The sequence below is a fragment of the Leuciscus leuciscus genome (genome assembly GCF_965113295.1).
Source record: "Leuciscus leuciscus genome assembly, chromosome: 2".
NCBI lineage: Eukaryota > Metazoa > Chordata > Actinopteri > Cypriniformes > Leuciscidae > Leuciscus > Leuciscus leuciscus.
The window spans coordinates 47,833,408-47,850,239 of record NC_138726.1 but is presented as its reverse complement, the minus strand read 5'-3'; the positions used below and the strand labels follow the sequence as shown (position 1 = coordinate 47,850,239).

The 16,832-nt window shown below is 40.9% G+C and overlaps 1 protein-coding gene across 1 annotated transcript in view; it reads left to right on the top strand.

Moving 5' to 3' along the window:
* Positions 1 to 16,832, top strand: part of adamtsl3 (ADAMTS-like 3) — a 191,692-nt gene that overhangs the window by 141,302 nt on the left and 33,558 nt on the right. Inside the window, exons 16-21 of the mRNA XM_082154169.1 lie at positions 485 to 771; positions 1,009 to 1,138; positions 5,665 to 5,869; positions 6,880 to 7,062; positions 8,062 to 8,215; positions 9,004 to 10,039. Of these exons, the coding sequence (XP_082010295.1) occupies positions 485 to 771; positions 1,009 to 1,138; positions 5,665 to 5,869; positions 6,880 to 7,062; positions 8,062 to 8,215; positions 9,004 to 10,039 (1,995 nt within the window). The remainder of the gene's footprint in view (positions 1 to 484; positions 772 to 1,008; positions 1,139 to 5,664; positions 5,870 to 6,879; positions 7,063 to 8,061; positions 8,216 to 9,003; positions 10,040 to 16,832) is intronic.

The window sequence follows — 16,832 nt, the reverse complement described above, 5'->3', positions numbered from 1 at the left end:
AATCAATTTGTAATCAGTTTTAAATACTGCACTAATAAGAAGTATATTGCACTAAAACTGTGAATTACAAAATGAAGAATGAAAACAAGAAAAATAGCACCCTGAGACGTTATGTGTATATGTATGTATGTAGCAGAGAGGGATCAGTGCATATTAGAGTGCATATCATTTATTATACTGTTGTCAGAAACATGTTACTGCATTTAAACATAACATTGACCAACAGTTTTGGAGATTTTAGTCTTTTACTGACTTCACCAAATTTGTTTGACAAATTTGTTGAAAAGGCCTTGCTTTACCAATCAAGTTTTAGTTTTTTGCAGTTAGTGAGGACAACACTATAGCATAACAACATCTCCTTTTAAATCCCTTAATATTTGTGCTTGTAAACTGGTTGTGAAAATTGCATATCTTTAAAACAGAATCATAATGTGTTGTGTGTGTGTGTGTGTGTGTGTGTGTGTGTGTGTGTGTGTGTGTGCAGGTTCATCCCAGGTCCGTGGTCGGACTGCAGTGTGTCTTGTGGTCCGGGAGTTCAAAGGCGTCAGGTGAAATGTAAAGTATTGCTGTCTTTCACTCAAGCTGAAGTCGAACTACCTGATGAAGAGTGTGACGAGGACAAGCCTCCCTTACAAAGGACCTGTGATTCAGGCTCCTGTTTAGCATCTCCAGACTCATGGCGACCCCTGAAACCCCAGCAGATCCCTGATCAGCAGGACTACGCTTGGGAATACATGGGCTTCACTCCTTGCTCTGAATCATGTGCTGTTGGTAAGTCTCCATGAATCCCATTAGAGAAAATAACCTCTCTAATGTGTTTACTGCCCAAATAGCTTTTATGCACATTACAATTTCTTACTGCTAAAGAACTAATTTAGATTTTTACATGTCCAGCTTTCCAGATGTAATCTAAAATTGCTGATAGTGATCAGCCTGGGCTACAAAAAAAATATAGATTTGAAATACTCCCCTGCCAAAACCCTTGTTCCTCACAGTGTTGTTTTGCAGGCAAACAGATGGCTGTTGTCAGGTGTGTGAGCACCTTGAAAAAGGAAGTTGTCGAGGACACACTCTGCAATGGCTCTAAAGTTCTGCCTTCCTTGCTTCGCATCTGTAACCCTCAACCATGTCCACCGAGGTACGGTCCTAAAGAAATCACTATGGAAAAATGTATTTGTTGCAAATTCTGATCTGTAGATGTGTCTTAGGTCTTTACTTCAGTTAAGTCTGTGGCATTTTTTTAAATAACATTTTAAATACATATTTTAAATCTCTTCACAAGACTGCCAGACATAAGTCTGATGATTTAAAAAAAAAAGTAAGTGCACAACCCTCTTTAACAATAAGTATGCACAATAATAATAGTGATGGTTTCCTTAGCAAACACCACTAATTCATTCTTTCAACTCCAAATGTGTTTGTCAAGGAAATATGTTGCGTGCAAAAGCAAGTGTGGTATAAAAAAACTTTATGATTCATCCAGCTCCTTAACAAGGAGCTAAAATTGAACCTGCTGGCCTAGATTATGTTCAAAGACCAAATTCAGATTGAATCTTGGTAGGTTGTCAGGCCACTCTGAAAATAAGGACATGTGATGCAAATAATGTGATTTCCTGTTAACTGACCATTTGCCAAAAAAAAAAAAAAAAACCAGGACAGCTGGGTTTTTAGAGCAGTGCATTATGGAATAAATGACTTTACTGGATCTTTCATTTGGCTTTTATGTACTGCGGCTCAGAATATTACAATAGTTAATATAATGGACAAAAGCTTGATTGTTATCTCAGATTATATGGGCTGTATTGTTAAAATTTGAAATGCCTATAGCGTTTAAGACATATGATCGCCTTCATATGGATCTTTCCGATCTTGATTGTGATGGAATGCCAGGGATCGTAAAGTTCAAAGACCATAGCAATGTAACTTCATGTTTTGCATTACCATACACATTCCATACAATAATATATTGCTAAATCATAAACATATTGCTTTTGATTGTGGTAAGGAATATTTTTGGCTTTTTTGTATTAAATGAAACATGGAATGAAAATGCAGCCTTATGGAAGTAGAATAATGTCAAATGTTTTTGAAATAAAAAGCCTGTTGAATTGCACTACTTGAAAAAAAATAGGCATTGCATTAACCATGCTTGCATTTTAATGCATTGTATTTTTAGTGCTTACATTTTTATGGGCTGAAATTCAACATGGTTGAATATTTAAGCTGTGAATATTTCAATTAAAAACATTTCAAACACCTTTTCATTATTAAAAATTCAATAATCCATATTCACCTTTCATATTTCACTTCCTAAATATTCAATCTGTTTAAAAATACAACCAATAATATTCAACAGGCAATTTTCGGTCCATTTTATTTCGCTTTGCAAATTCGCTTCCACAAATTCAGTGGTTCAAATTCGACAGTAAATTCAACATTGACGTCCAGGAACTGCAGGAAAAGCAGTAGATTGCCGAGCATACTCTCCATCTGCTGTTAGTCTACCTCACCATCAGGTGGTGCAAAAGCGCTTGTTGCTGACGAAGACATTCATACATAAAATGAAAATGATTATCTGTGTCAGTATATGCGGAAAAGATGATAAACACGCAATAAGCTGTGTTTATGTTTCATTCAATAACTTCATTGTTACTTTCCCTCTGTATTCTACATGTCATCAGCTTTCTCTACCATGAACAGGATTATAATCGGTTTCCCTCAATACCTCATACTCAAGGATTTCCCTTCCGTTGATAGTGATATGAAAGACCAATCTTGCACCTTATTAGGGAAGTAGGCTGTAGGCTATTGTATAGGCTACAGGCAAGAAGATGGACTCAGAATATGAACTTAACGCGCAAAGTTTCATGCTGAGCGTTTCGTGATATAGCCTACTGGCATAAAATCAACACATACATATAGTATGCATACGTGTATTGCATTAGCTTAAACTGTCACAGCACTTGCATATTGTCCTCCTATTGTTAGTTTAACTGTAAATCGCTTTGGATAAAAGCGTCTGCTAAATGACTTTAAAAATTGGCTTGATATTGGACATTAGCACATTTAGGGACCGTCTCTAAAGTTGCATACAACATTGGCATACACGTTTCTAACTTCAATAGCAAACTTAAATTTATTTGAATAAATATCAAAAATCCAAAGGGTACGCATTATGCCTGACACTAAATGAACACTTTACAGTTGGTTTTATGACTGTAAGTCGTTCTATTCAAATGCTATCGGAGTTAGAAACGTGTATACCAAAGTCGTATACACTTTAGAGACGGTCCCTAAATGTGCGAATGTCCAACATCAAGCCATCTGTATGCCAGTCTATCACTGGGAAACGCTCAGCATTAAGCTTTGCGCATTATTCTGAGTCCATCTGCTTGCCTGCGAGTTTGGTCTTTTACATCACTGTAGTCCATTAAGCTACGTTAAGCGTTGTATATGTCCAGCAGGGGAATCCTGAAGTATTGAGGGAAACCCTAATAGCCTGCATGCAGCACATCGCCACAATATAAAGTTAAGGCAACTAAACAACCAAGAGAAATATATGTCAACCTCAAAAATGTAACATTGGATCTGTATATCCGCATCGGGGAATAACATTATAATCTCGTTCACGGTAGAGAAAGATGCATGTAGGCTACACAGGAAAAGTAACCGTGAAGACACTGAATTTAACATAAAACAGCCGTCATAATAATCACAAATACACTTACATTGCTGTAAATGAGTTTTATGAATGAATGACTTGTTCTAACTGTTGCTGGTCTTCAACACGCGCTTTTGCACCCCCTGCTGGTGAGGTCGACTAACAGCAGATGGAGAGTATGCTCGGCAATCTACTGCTTTTCCTGCAGTTCCTGGACGTCAATGTTGAATTTACTGTCGAATTTGAACCACTGAATTTGTGGAAGCGAATTTGCAAAGCGAAATAAAATGGACCGAAAATTGCCTGTTGAATATTATTGGTTGTATTTTTAAACAGTTTGAATATTTTGGAAGTGAAATATGAAAGGTGAATATGGATTATTGAATTTTTAATAATGAAAAGGTGTTTGAAATGTTTTTAATTGAAATATTCACAGCTTAAATATTCAACCATGTTGAATTTCAGCCCATAAAAATGTAAGCACTAAAAATACAATGCATTAAAATGCAAGCATGGTTAATGCAATGCCTATTTTTTTTCAAGTAGTGCAATTCAACAGGCTTTTTATTTCAAAAACATTTGACATTATTTTACTTCCATACAGCCTATTTACTTTTCTTTATACATATTGCTTGATCTAATTGTGCAAGATTCATCTGTGCATGTTTATCTGAAAATGTTTGTGGAATTTTTCTATCAAACAAAGCAACTAATAACTTGCCCTCGTCCTTCCTTTTCAGCTGACATCCCCTAGGCTGCACGGACTGTTGGTTAATGTGAACCACAGTAATGTTATTGTTAAATAAAACTATTAAAAAGGCTTTCGTTAACTAAAATAAGACAAAACTAAAATATAAATATTATATGGAAAACGTAAACTTAAAAAACATAAATGAAAACTAGAAATGTTACAGAAACGATCTGTAAACAGGGCTTTAAGTGTAAAATACCGAACTTGTCCTTTAAGTACTAAAATGACTCAAACTAAAATTATTTTAAAAAGTATTATACCTACATAGAAATATTAACTAAATTAAAAACAATGAAAATGACAGACTGATTATTATACTAATACCATTATACTGAATTATAATGGCTATTTTTGATCATTAATGTGGACATTCAACAAAAAGTCAGGGTTGTGTTTCATGTCATATTTCATTTTATTACATGTACATACGGTGAAGATAATCAGAGTATATATGCACATATTGCTTGAACCACATGTTAATAGGTTTCATACTTATGAAATGAAATCAAAAAGAGGCAGGGTGTTCTTTTATAAAATATTTCATTTTATTGTAAATATAAATAGGCCTACAGATAACCAGAGTAGCCAGCGTGAGCCAAGTGACGTTATAAAAAATGCTGCTGTACCATTTGCAGAATTATCGGACTTGCGTTCTCCCATTCTCTGGAGTTTGCACTCTTGAGTTGAGTACGCAACCAAGGACCAAGTCCGAACTTTGCTTACTTGGTATTGAGAAATGCCTTTACATTCAGTTCTTACTGCATTGTACAATCAACTCCATTGACATCCACTTTTCATGATCCAATCAGTTCCCAATGAAAATAAATAAATCATAACTTAAATTGGTTACACTTTAATTTGATGGTCCCCTATAGACATTCTGTTGACTATAAGGAGCATTGCACCTACTGTACATGTCAGTTAACTCTCATTAGAGTATTAGTTGAGTATTAGTAGACTGTTTGGTTAGGGTTAGTAGAATAAGTTGACATATACTTGCAAAGTTACTTACAAAGTTACTTGTCTGTTGGAGGACCATCACAATAAAGAGTTAGCAGATATTATGCAGACAGTCTACTAATGATCTAATGGGAGTTAGTTGGCATGTGTAGGTGCAACGTTACTTTGTCTAAAGGGACCATCAAAATAAAGTGTTTCATTTAATTCATTAAAATATCCTGCATTTCACATCAATGGAAAATGGTTTGTGAATGCATGTAGTGTAAGACGTGTGTTTGTGTGTTTTCTTCAGATGGGAGGTGAGTGTGTGGAACCCGTGTTCTGTGTCATGTGGTGTGGGGCTACAGACGCGCGGCGTGTCCTGCGTGAGGTCTGTGGCGGGAAACCGCACTGAACCGGCGTCCAGCAAAGACTGTGTGGACACAAGACCTCCAGAACTGCAGGCCTGCAACCAGGTGGCGTGTCCACCGTCCTGGGAGGCTGAGGAGTGGCAACAGGTTAGTGACCCCTGTGATTTTAGATTATTAATTACTAAAGACTGTCAGTTTAAATCAGATTTTTGTGTTTGGAATCTGATTATATTTAGCAAGTGTGAACGGCAAAAACTCACATACAATTTGATATTTAAAATTCGATTCAATCTACATTCATGTATTTTAAAATCCTATTCAAATCTAATTGAAATCTGTTTCAGTCTGACCACTCTGATTAGATTCTGCATTGCTTTATTGCTTATGTCACTTTCTTGCCATTGCAGAAACAATGTTGTGTTGTTGTCAGTGTGCAGATCACCCAGAAAATTATAATATATAATAGAAAACATATCTGTGGTCCAGTGATGAAGTGTCTTTAAATTTTGAGACCGTCAGAAAAGGCAGCACGAAAAAAAAAGCCATGCGTTCCAGCTTCCTGCGTTTCTGCCGCTGCTTCATTAGACGTAGTAGTCCAGAGTTGCGGCTACACATTATTGTCATATTTTAAGACAACATTTCAAACCCTCCATGTTATTTTTGGCATATGCCCACCAACGCAATGTCATTGCCGTAAAACCAACACAGATCAGAGCACCAGTTGCGACAGTCAGTCATTTAGATCAGATTCCAATCAGATACACAAATAATAACAAAAAGAGTGTGAACGTAGTCTAAGAAATCTCTGTAGTATCTCAATGGTTTCTCCTAGACATCAATGAGACTGAAAGGAGAGACTTTTGTCTAAATGTGTTTATTTGATTAAAATAGCAGAAAGTGCCAGAGACTTAGGTAAGCACTTTGAAGATTCACTTTGTAATTCTCATTGAGCGTGTGTTATTGAGGATATTTGATTATGGAACATGATGTGAAATCCTTTTCATAGCTGACTTTCCATCTTTATTTGGCTTTTCTACTGTAAACATCAAGAGTTGTGGTTTGCATTCGCTCACATGCTGTGCTCTCTGTGGTTGTAGCATATGTGGGAAAGACTGATGTTGATTTGTTTGTTGGTGTTTGTTTCATCTCTGGGTCAGTGCTCTCATTCGTGTGGCAGAGGAACGCAATGGCGTAAGGTTTACTGTAAACAGAGACTAGCTACTGGAAGCTACCTAAAGTTGAGAGACGAGGAGTGCGCCGGAACCAAACCCGACGTACACAGGACATGCAACAACCCTGATTGTCTGCTGCCTCGTCTGGAAGGCGGAGAGTGGTCCAAGGTGTGTTTCTGCATGTGTGTGTTTCTAACCAAGATTTTTTTTTTTAAAGAAGCAAGCATGCATTCAGTTTACAAAAAGTGATGGTAAATACATTTATAATGTTTCAAAAGATTTCTATTACAAATAAATGCTGTTCTGTGTGTAAGTGCTTTCTATTCATCAAAGAATCCTGAAAAAAATGTATATCAGTTTACACAAAATTAAGCAGCACAACTGTTTTCAACATTGATAATAATAAGAAATGTTTCTTGAGCACCAAATCAGCATATTAGTATGATTTCTGAAGGATCATGTGACACTGAAGACTAGAGTAATGATGCTGAAAAATCAGCTTTGCCAACACAAGAATAAATTACATTTATAAATATAATAAAATTAAACACTGTTATTTTATTTTATAATAATATATCACAATATTACTGTATTTATTGTATTTTAATCAGGTATTTGGTGAGCATAATACTTCTTTCAAAAACATTTAAAAAAATCTGACCAAACCCAAACATTTGAACAGTGCTATATTTAGCTTCATTTAAAACCAGTAGAAGAGTAAATGTTGTTCCAACCCTATAGTTTTTTCTTACGGGAAATGCAAAAGTAGGTAATTATTATTATAATATTTTTTATTTTGAAGATGTTAAGGCCAGTTCACTTCAAGGACGATAGCTATAATAATAACTAAAACGTTTTAACAATCATTCTAATTCTATGAGAATATGGAATTCCTCACCACAACTATAACGATAATGACACAGAGAAATTATATCGTTGGAATCACTTTCAGAATTATGAACGATAAAAAACATTGTCAGCCGCCAGAATTCATCCTGCTTTAAAGAGCTGGAGTATATTTAAAGCAGTAGACAACATAACTGTGCGTGCTTATAATAAACATAAAGTTATTGTGCGTTGGTGTGGACGCTAATATATTTATTGTTGTAGTTACCTCTATAGTTATCATTCTCTACACCAGGACCATTTGTCCATGTATGTTTGCAGTGCTCTGTGACGTGTGGTAAAGGTGTCCAGCGGAGGGAACCTGTCTGTAGGAGACAGACGGCGTCCGGTCAGCTGGTCACTCTGGACAGGTCGTCCTGCAGTGACCTCCCTCTTCCTCCCCTGATCAGGAGCTGCCGTATGAGCCCCTGCAGCAGTAAGATATTTTATATTCCAACCATCCTTTACCTACAGTTTCCCCGATGTGGAACCCCATTACGTGTGAATGTATTCTTGTAAATTTAGTGTACTGTAAAATTGTGGTTGTAATTTAACTTAGAACTGACCTCTATTTGATCTTGGTCTCACTATGGTCTCCATACATTCGGATACCAACACAAGGGAAATTTCATAAAAAGATTTCGGGACCCCCTGATGTTTTGAGCTGTGGGAACAACACAATCTTACTTGAGTCTCAAATTTCTCAAATAAATAGCAGGGATCAGTAGGTATCACTTAGCATGTTATCATTGTTCTCATGACACCCATGAACCAATGAACTCTCTATGGTCCTATGTAATAACTATATGTGAACATATATTATGAACATGTGAAACTTTCCGAATGGCTTTGAGATGCTTTCTGATTAAAGCTTAATGCTATGGTTCAGAAAAATCGATCTTGATCACGTTTCTTTTTTAAGCTTCAGTTTCAAACTTAATTTGGTTTATTGGTTTGTATATCTTGATAAGGTCCCGCGGTAAGGGACAGTCCAATAGCCTGTAAGCGGAGAACGTATACTCACATTGTGCCCTCATGTTATTTGTTCTTTCACCTACATTTTCCAAAGCCCTTCTGTCCCATGTGATTTGACTTCATTGGGTTCGTCTGAACTGCAGAGATTATTTGGGGGATTCAAAAGCAGTCATAACCTCACGCGAAACTAAAGTAATTAGCTCTAACCAATGTTTGAACCGCCTAAACTTCTTCCGTCTCTTTCCACAGAGCACACTCACTCTAGAAAACGTTGCCCTCAGGTCATTGGCCTGAAACGCATCTACATCCAGACCAGACAAGAAAAGCGGCTTAGTTTTACCATTGGAGGCCGAGCCTACCTTCTTCCCAAGACTGCCGTCATTATCAAGTGTCCTGTGCGGCATTTCCCTAAAGCTCAGATCCGCTGGGAGAAGGATGGGAGTGATCTGACTAGTTCCAAACGTTTGAGCATCACCAAGTCTGGGGCTTTGAGGATCTACAACCTGGAAGCTGGAGATATTGGACTGTACCGTTGCTGGGCCAATCAAGATTCAGACACCTTCATCCTGAAGCTGATCGGATACAATAATAGACTCCTGGAACAGCCTGAAGGAAAGGGTTTGGGGCAGGAAAGAAGTAGGAACTTTCATCTGTACCTCAACAAAGAAGGAGGTTACGTTGGTTCAAAGTGCAATGAGGGTTTTCCACCTGGTAAGAAGGCTCCAAAATCTCACCCAAGCTGGGTGCAAAGAAACGAGTTCTACCGAGATGATGATGGCCAGCCTAAGGAGCTCTGGGATACTCTTGCTTTGGGGAACTATGCTTTGGCTTCAGGGCCCAGGAGCCACACAGGGGCCTTTGTCCTTGAACCTGCACAGTTCGAGGAGCTTGTGAAGAACATCAGTCAGCTGGCAGAGAGCGGGGATGTGTCGGATGAAATGGCATCGCACCTGATAGGCAAGCTAATAGAGGATTTGGCTGCCGCAGGGCAAGGGGCACCTACAGAGGAAGGCACTACGATGGACAATCATTTAGATAAGACGCCCAACACTTCAGAACTTACTGGGGAAATTGCATCGACAAGAGGCAGTCGAGCGGTAATCGTTCGCCAAAGGCATCACGGATCTGACATGAACTTCCAGAGGGATCTCAGGATCCATGTGGGCAGGAACGCTTACTTAACCAATGCCACCCACAGCCTCACGCTGATGTGTCCCGCTCAGGGATTACCACCTCCAAACCTCTCCTGGAGCAAAGATGGAGGTCCACTACAGAACAGCGACAGGTAAAGACAATGATATGTACTGTAGTTGGGGGTTCAATTCAGTGTTGCAGTTTCATTTTTATTTCTATTTTCACTTTCTATTTTTCTCTTTCTTTATTTGTTTCTGCAGTTTTTTTTGTTTTGTTTTTTACTTAACCGTTTTTGGAGGGCTAAGAGTTTTTGATGGTCGGTTTAAATCCATGTTTAAAGGAAAAACATAAATTCTGTGTCATTCCAAACCTGTTATTTTTTACATGTAACTCAAAATGAAAGTTTATGAAAAAGAATGCACAACACACTGTACTGGTACTATATTAGTTTATATTCACATTTATGCATTGTCTGGGATATAAAACCCATAACCTTGATGTTGTAGCGCCATGCTCTAACTGTTTGCGTTACCGGAATAGTCATTATCTGTTTTGGTTTTTTGGTTTTTTGCCAATATTAGATATTTATTGGCCAATATTCAGGATTCAATATATATACCATTTTTAGATTTATATTACTTTTGCCATCATAAAGCTCTAACTTAAAGGGGTAATGAAAGATTATATTGAATATTTAACCCTTTAAAGTTTGTTTCTTGAATTATGCTTTATGATTGTTGAGTTAAAGCTTGTATATAACTCTGAGCTTTAACCAGAGTTTTTATTAGTGGCTTATCAGTGTTATTTTAGTAGAATTTATATACTATTTGTGCACTATTATAGTATTTATTAATTTTTTTGTTTATTTTTATTTTAGTTTTTGTAATTGTGTGCATGTGCATTTGCATTTAAAATTTTCTTATGTTTAGCTTTAATTTATTTTTATTTCAGTTTTAGTAATTATTGTTCTTCAACTTAAAAACTAATTTGAAATGTTGCCTTGGAAACTAACTTAAAGGGATACTCCACCGTTCCCTTTCAAGGGAACTCGAGCTGCGTTTGAGACGCGGTGGGAACGCTCTGCGTGATTGCGTCATGAAGCACGTGTATAATCAGTCCAATGGAACGAAGGAACGTCATCAGTGACGTCACCGACCAGGAAGGTATAAATCACCCTTGAGATCAGACCAAACTAGCTTCTGTTGTCTTCAGCAAGCGCTCTCTGTATATCTGTCCCTGTCATATTTATTGTTGTCTGTCAAGCTCAATATATATATATATATAAAATGGCGAATAAGCAAGAATACAAGCGTTGTGTTGTGCCCTGCCCTCGTTTCATCACGGGTGGGGACACACATCTGCTTTGTGTTTTTTGTTTGGGAGTGGAGCATGCCCAGTCAGTTCTCGAGGGAGCTGACTGTGAGCATTGCGTTAAGCTGTCCTTGCGGACGCTCCGCTCTCGCCGGGCGTTCTTCGAGGAGGACGGTTCGGTTCGCGTTCCCCGAGGTGCGGGTCCCGCTGCTGCCGAGGCACAGCGGAGGCTTTCATCTTGGGGTTCGCATATGGATTTAGTAGCGGGGTTTGAGACGGGCCCCGCCCTTTCTCAACCTTTACCTGCTGAATCCGGTGCTTCAGCCCAGGAAGGAGCCCGCTCTGCGGCTTCTCCTCCCCGGGTTGAGGCACCAATGTTGCGGCTATCCAGTTCTGAGGAACTGGATGTCGTAGAAGTTGAACATAATATTGAAGACGAGTGTTCGCCAGCTCGTATTTCGGGGGATGAGGAGCTTATGGAGGTTTTAACTCGTGCTGTTGCCAAGTTAAATATTGAATGGCCATCTGATAATGTTGAAACTGTTTCAAAAAAGAGTCTTTTAGATGAACGTTTTTTGCCATCAAAATCACGACCTCCTTGTCGGGAACTGCCGTTTTTTCCCGATCTCCACACTGAGGTGTCCAGATCGTGGATTAAACCAGCATCTTTCAGAGTACATAGTCCACAAACACTGAACTATAGTAACATTAAAGATATTTCTCACTATGGTTATTTGACGATGCCTCCGGCGGAAGAGACGCTTGCGAGCTATCTCTCTCCCGAGTCATCGTCATCACTGAAAGCCCCGACGTTACCCACCAAGCCATTAAAAGCCACTTCTATGATGGTGGGTAAAGCATATGCGGCAGCAGGTCAGGCAGCAGGATGCTTACACACTATGTCTATTTTACAAGCGTATCAGGATGACTGTGAGGAAGTTAGTGCTGACGCAATTCGAGAATTGCGTCGGGCGACAGATCTGTCTCTCCGGGCCACCAAGGAGACGGCTAAATCTGTGGGCCGTTCTATGGCAGCCCTGGTGGCCACGGAGCGCCATTTGTGGTTAAATTTGTCTGATATAAAAGATAAAGATAGATCTGTTCTTCTGGATGCCCCGCTTTCGCCTTCAAGTTTGTTCGGCGATGCTATAAATTGTGTTGTCGATAGATTTACTGAATCTAAGAAACAAGCGGTGGCATTCCAGAGGTTTCTTCCTCGCCGATCCAGTGTCCCAGGGACTGCTAATGTTAAAGCAGAGCAGTCCCGACCGTCTACAAGCTCCTCACAACAGCAACAGCAATATAGAGTTCAACAAAAACAAAGCGTCGCCTCTCGGGTTCCGCCACAGTCTGGGGAGCCCAGGGGGCGGCCGCAGTTTAAGTCAGTTAGAGGTAGACAAGATCTGAGGACTGTCATCTCTAAAAAGGCTTGGGACAAGAAAAAGTCCTGACGCCCAAGGTGTCAAAATGTTGAGGGTGGTCCCCTCGGGGGAGGGACGGTTCCGAGGAATCGTTTCTCCTCCGCGCCCTCTGGGGGGCGGTTCTCTGAGGAGAGCCGCAGCGCTGCCACATCGGTTGTTCCCTGCCGGTTCGCCGTTTCAGGGCACCGAGGTGTCAGCGTCCCCGTGCGATCCTCCGAGGAGGGTCGTAGAACGGTCAGTTCGGTTGTTCCCTGACGGTTCGCCGCTTCAGGGCACCGAAATGTCTGTTCGACTAAATCCAGAGGCCAGTCTCGAGAAGCTGGTTCCCTTAGCAGAATTTCTGGTAGCGTGGAAACTTCTACCAAATATTTCTCAGTGGGTCCTGCATGTAGTGGAAAAGGGTTACAGAATTCAGTTCGGTTCGTGTCCGCCCAGATTCCAAGGGGTTCTGCCCACAGTGGTGGACTCCGAGCAGGCTCTGGTTATGGAGCAGGAAGTAATGACGCTTCTTCGGAAAGGAGCTATAGAAAGGGTCTCTCCTCCCAGCAGAGAGTCAGGGTTCTACAGCCGTTATTTCATTGTTCCAAAAAAGGATGGGGGGTTGCGTCCTATTCTAGATCTGCGTCAACTAAACCGCAGAGTTCAGAAACTCAAGTTCAAGATGCTTACGTTCAAACAGATTGTATCACAGATTCAGTCCGAGGACTGGTTTGTGACAATAGACTTGAAGGACGCATACTTCCATGTATCGATTCATCCTCATCACAGGAAGTTCCTGAGGTTTGCTTTCGGGGGCGAAGCATACCAATATCGGGTTCTTCCCTTCGGCCTAGGTTTATCACCCCGCACTTTTACAAAATGTGTGGATGCAGCGCTGGCTCCTCTGAGACTCCAGGGCATTCGCATACTAAACTATCTGGACGATTGGTTGATTCTTGCTCAGTCAGAGCAGATGGCAGTTCGGCATCGAGGTGTCGTTCTGGCTCATATAGAAAAGTTGGGGTTACGGCTCAACTCCAAAAAGAGTGTGCTCCTCCCAGCACAGAGGACCACTTTTCTAGGAGTAAATTGGGATTCAACAACAATGCAGGCACGTCTGTCCCCTGCACGAATATCAGCGATTCTCACAGCCGTAAAAGGGGTAAAACTAGGCCAGTCACTCACTGTCAAACAATTTCAAAGATTGTTGGGGCTCATGGCAGCTGCGTCCAACGTAATTACTTTTGGCCTTCTGTACATGAGACCTCTGCAGTGGTGGCTCAGGACCAAGGGGTTTTCCCCGAGGGGAAATCCGTTTCGCATGATCAAGGTCACGCGGCGATGCCTTCGTGCTTTGGTCATGTGGAAAAAACCTTGGTTCCTCGCCCAGGGCCCAGTGTTGGGGGCTTCTTGTCGACGCGTAACGCTTTCGACAGACGCTTCCCTCACGGGGTGGGGCGCAGTCATGAGCAGACGCTCAGTGTCAGGTCTTTGGCAGGACCATCAACTGTCTTGGCACATAAATTGTTTAGAAATGATGGCCGTATTTTATGCTCTGAAACACTTCCTGCCAGACCTGAGAGGCCACCACGTGTTGGTCCGCACGGACAACACGTCGGTGGTCTCATATATCAACCATCAGGGGGGTCTGAGGTTTCGACTTCTATGCAATCTGGCTCATCAGATCCTCCTATGGGCCCAAGGGAAATTACTGTCCCTCAGGGCAGTATATATTCCGGGGCATCTGAATATAGGAGCGGATATTCTGTCAAGGCAGGGGCTGAGGCCCGGGGAGTGGAGGCTTCACCCCGAGGTGGTGGAGCTTCTATGGAAGAAATATGGGCGAGCCTGAGTCGACCTTTTCGCATCATCAGACTCAACCCATTGTCCCCTTTGGTTTTCCCTTACACATCCAAGGAAACTTTATGCTTTGAAATGGAAATTATTTTCTACATGGTGTAGAGATCATAATTTGAATCCTGTTAACTGCCCTATTGGTACAGTTCTCGATTTTCTACAAGACCGTTTCTCTGCTGGATTATCTCCTTCCACCTTAAAGGTGTACGTAGCGGCTATATCTGCATATCATACCCCTCTTGCGGGTACTTCAGTTGGGAGAGATCCTCTAATTATTCGTTTTCTCCGTGGCACTTTGAGGTTGAGACCTGTATTGCACTCTAGAGCACCGGCATGGGATTTGGCCATTGTACTGGAGGGTCTGGCTGTGGCTTTCCTTCGAACCCATTGAGGAGGTTTCAGAAAAGTTCCTTACTCTAAAAACTTTATTTCTTCTTGCTATTTCCTCTATCAAGAGAATTGGTGATTTACAAGCCTTGTCGGTGGCTCCATCATGTCTGGAATTTGCACCTGGTATGGTGAAAGCATTTCTTCACCCTAGACTGGGTTACATTCCTAAGGTCCCTACTAATGTTGGGGGCCCAATAGTGCTGCAGGCCTTTTACCCTCCACCATTTAATACCCCAGACCAGGAAAACCTGAATCTGTTATGCCCTGTGCGGGCGTTGGATGCTTACGTCCACAGAGCTGCCCTGTGGCGTAAATCGGAACAATTGTTTGTCTGCTTCGGAGCACCTAAGAAAGGGTGCCCTGCATCAAAACAGATTATGAGCAAGTGGATAGTTGAGGCTATTTCACTGGCATATGAAGCGGCCGGACAGCCTTAACCTTTGACTGTTCGGGCCCATTCTACGAGGAGTATGGCTGCCTCTACGGCTTTAATTTCGGGAGTTTCCCTTCTAGACATTTGTAATGCGGCAGGATGGTCCTCTCCGCATACATTTGTGAGATTTTATGACTTGGACCTCTCCACTCCTGGGGTCAGGTTGCTTGCTTCTTAGTATACTCATGGTACTTCATACAGAACAGGCACATCGTCATTATGGCTGAGTGGGTATGGGGTTCCCACCGCGTCTCAAACGCAGCTCGAGTTCCCTTGAAAGGGAACGTCTCAGGTTACGTATGTAACCCTGGTTCCCTGATAGGGAACGAGACGCTGCGTTCGCCTGCCATACTTCCTGCTTGCCTTGATCGACTTGCTTCAGGCTTATCAGAAGCTAGTTGCTTCAGGCTTAACGAAGGAACGTCATCAGTGACGTCACCGACCAGGAAGGTATAAATCACCCTTGAGATCAGACCAAACTAGCTTCTGATAAGCCTGAAGCAAGTCGATCAAGGCAAGCAGGAAGTATGGCAGGCGAACGCAGCGTCTCGTTCCCTATCAGGGAACCAGGGTTACATACGTAACCTGAGACGTTTTTTTCATATTAAACTATGTTATTCCCTTAACTAAGACGAGTTGATACATACCTCTCTCATCTCAGTGCATGCACTTAATCGCTCTGGCGCGCGGTGACACTTTGATAGCACTTAGCTTAGCCCAGTATATTCAATGGTATCTAACAGCAATGAATTTAGAAAGTGACCAAACACATCAACGTTTTCCCTATTTAAAAACAGTTACACGAGTAGTTATACGACCAAGTAGGGTGACACAAAATAAAACGTGGCGCTTTTCTAAGCGCCTGATCCTCTTCCTCTCACTTCTGTCAATAGTGGGAATAGGATCAGGCGTGACTTTTTACTGCGCCGAGTCGAAGTATTTCCTGTAGCTCAGTGGTAAGAGCATTGCGTTAACAACGCAAGGTTGTGGGTTCGATCCCAGGGGATTGCACATACCTATGTATAAATGTAAGGATAATGCAATGTAAGTCGCTTTGGATAAAAGCGTCTGCCAAATGCATAAATGTAAATGTATTCCCAAAAGTGCTATTCCGCCATACATTATAGTTATCCTTTTTAACCCGCTTAGAAAAGCGCCACGTTTTATTTTGTGTCACCCTACTTGGTCGTATAACTACTCGTGTAACTGTTTTTAAATAGGGAAAACGTTGATGTGTTTGGTCACTTCTAAATTCATTGCTGTTAGATACCATTGAATATACTGGGCTAAGCTAAGTGCTATCAAAGTGTCACCGCGCGCCAGAGCGATTTAGTGCACGCACTGAGATGAGAGAGGTATGTATCAACTCGTCTTAGTTAAGGGAATAACATAGTTTAATATGAAAAAACGGTGGAGTATCCCTTTAAATAAAAAAAGTCAAATTTAAATTTTTTATTTAATTTATTTGTATTTACTAGTTTTAGCTTTAATTAACAATAACAAGATTGATCATAACAATATTATTCAATATTGTTGCCTCCCTTTTTCAAAAT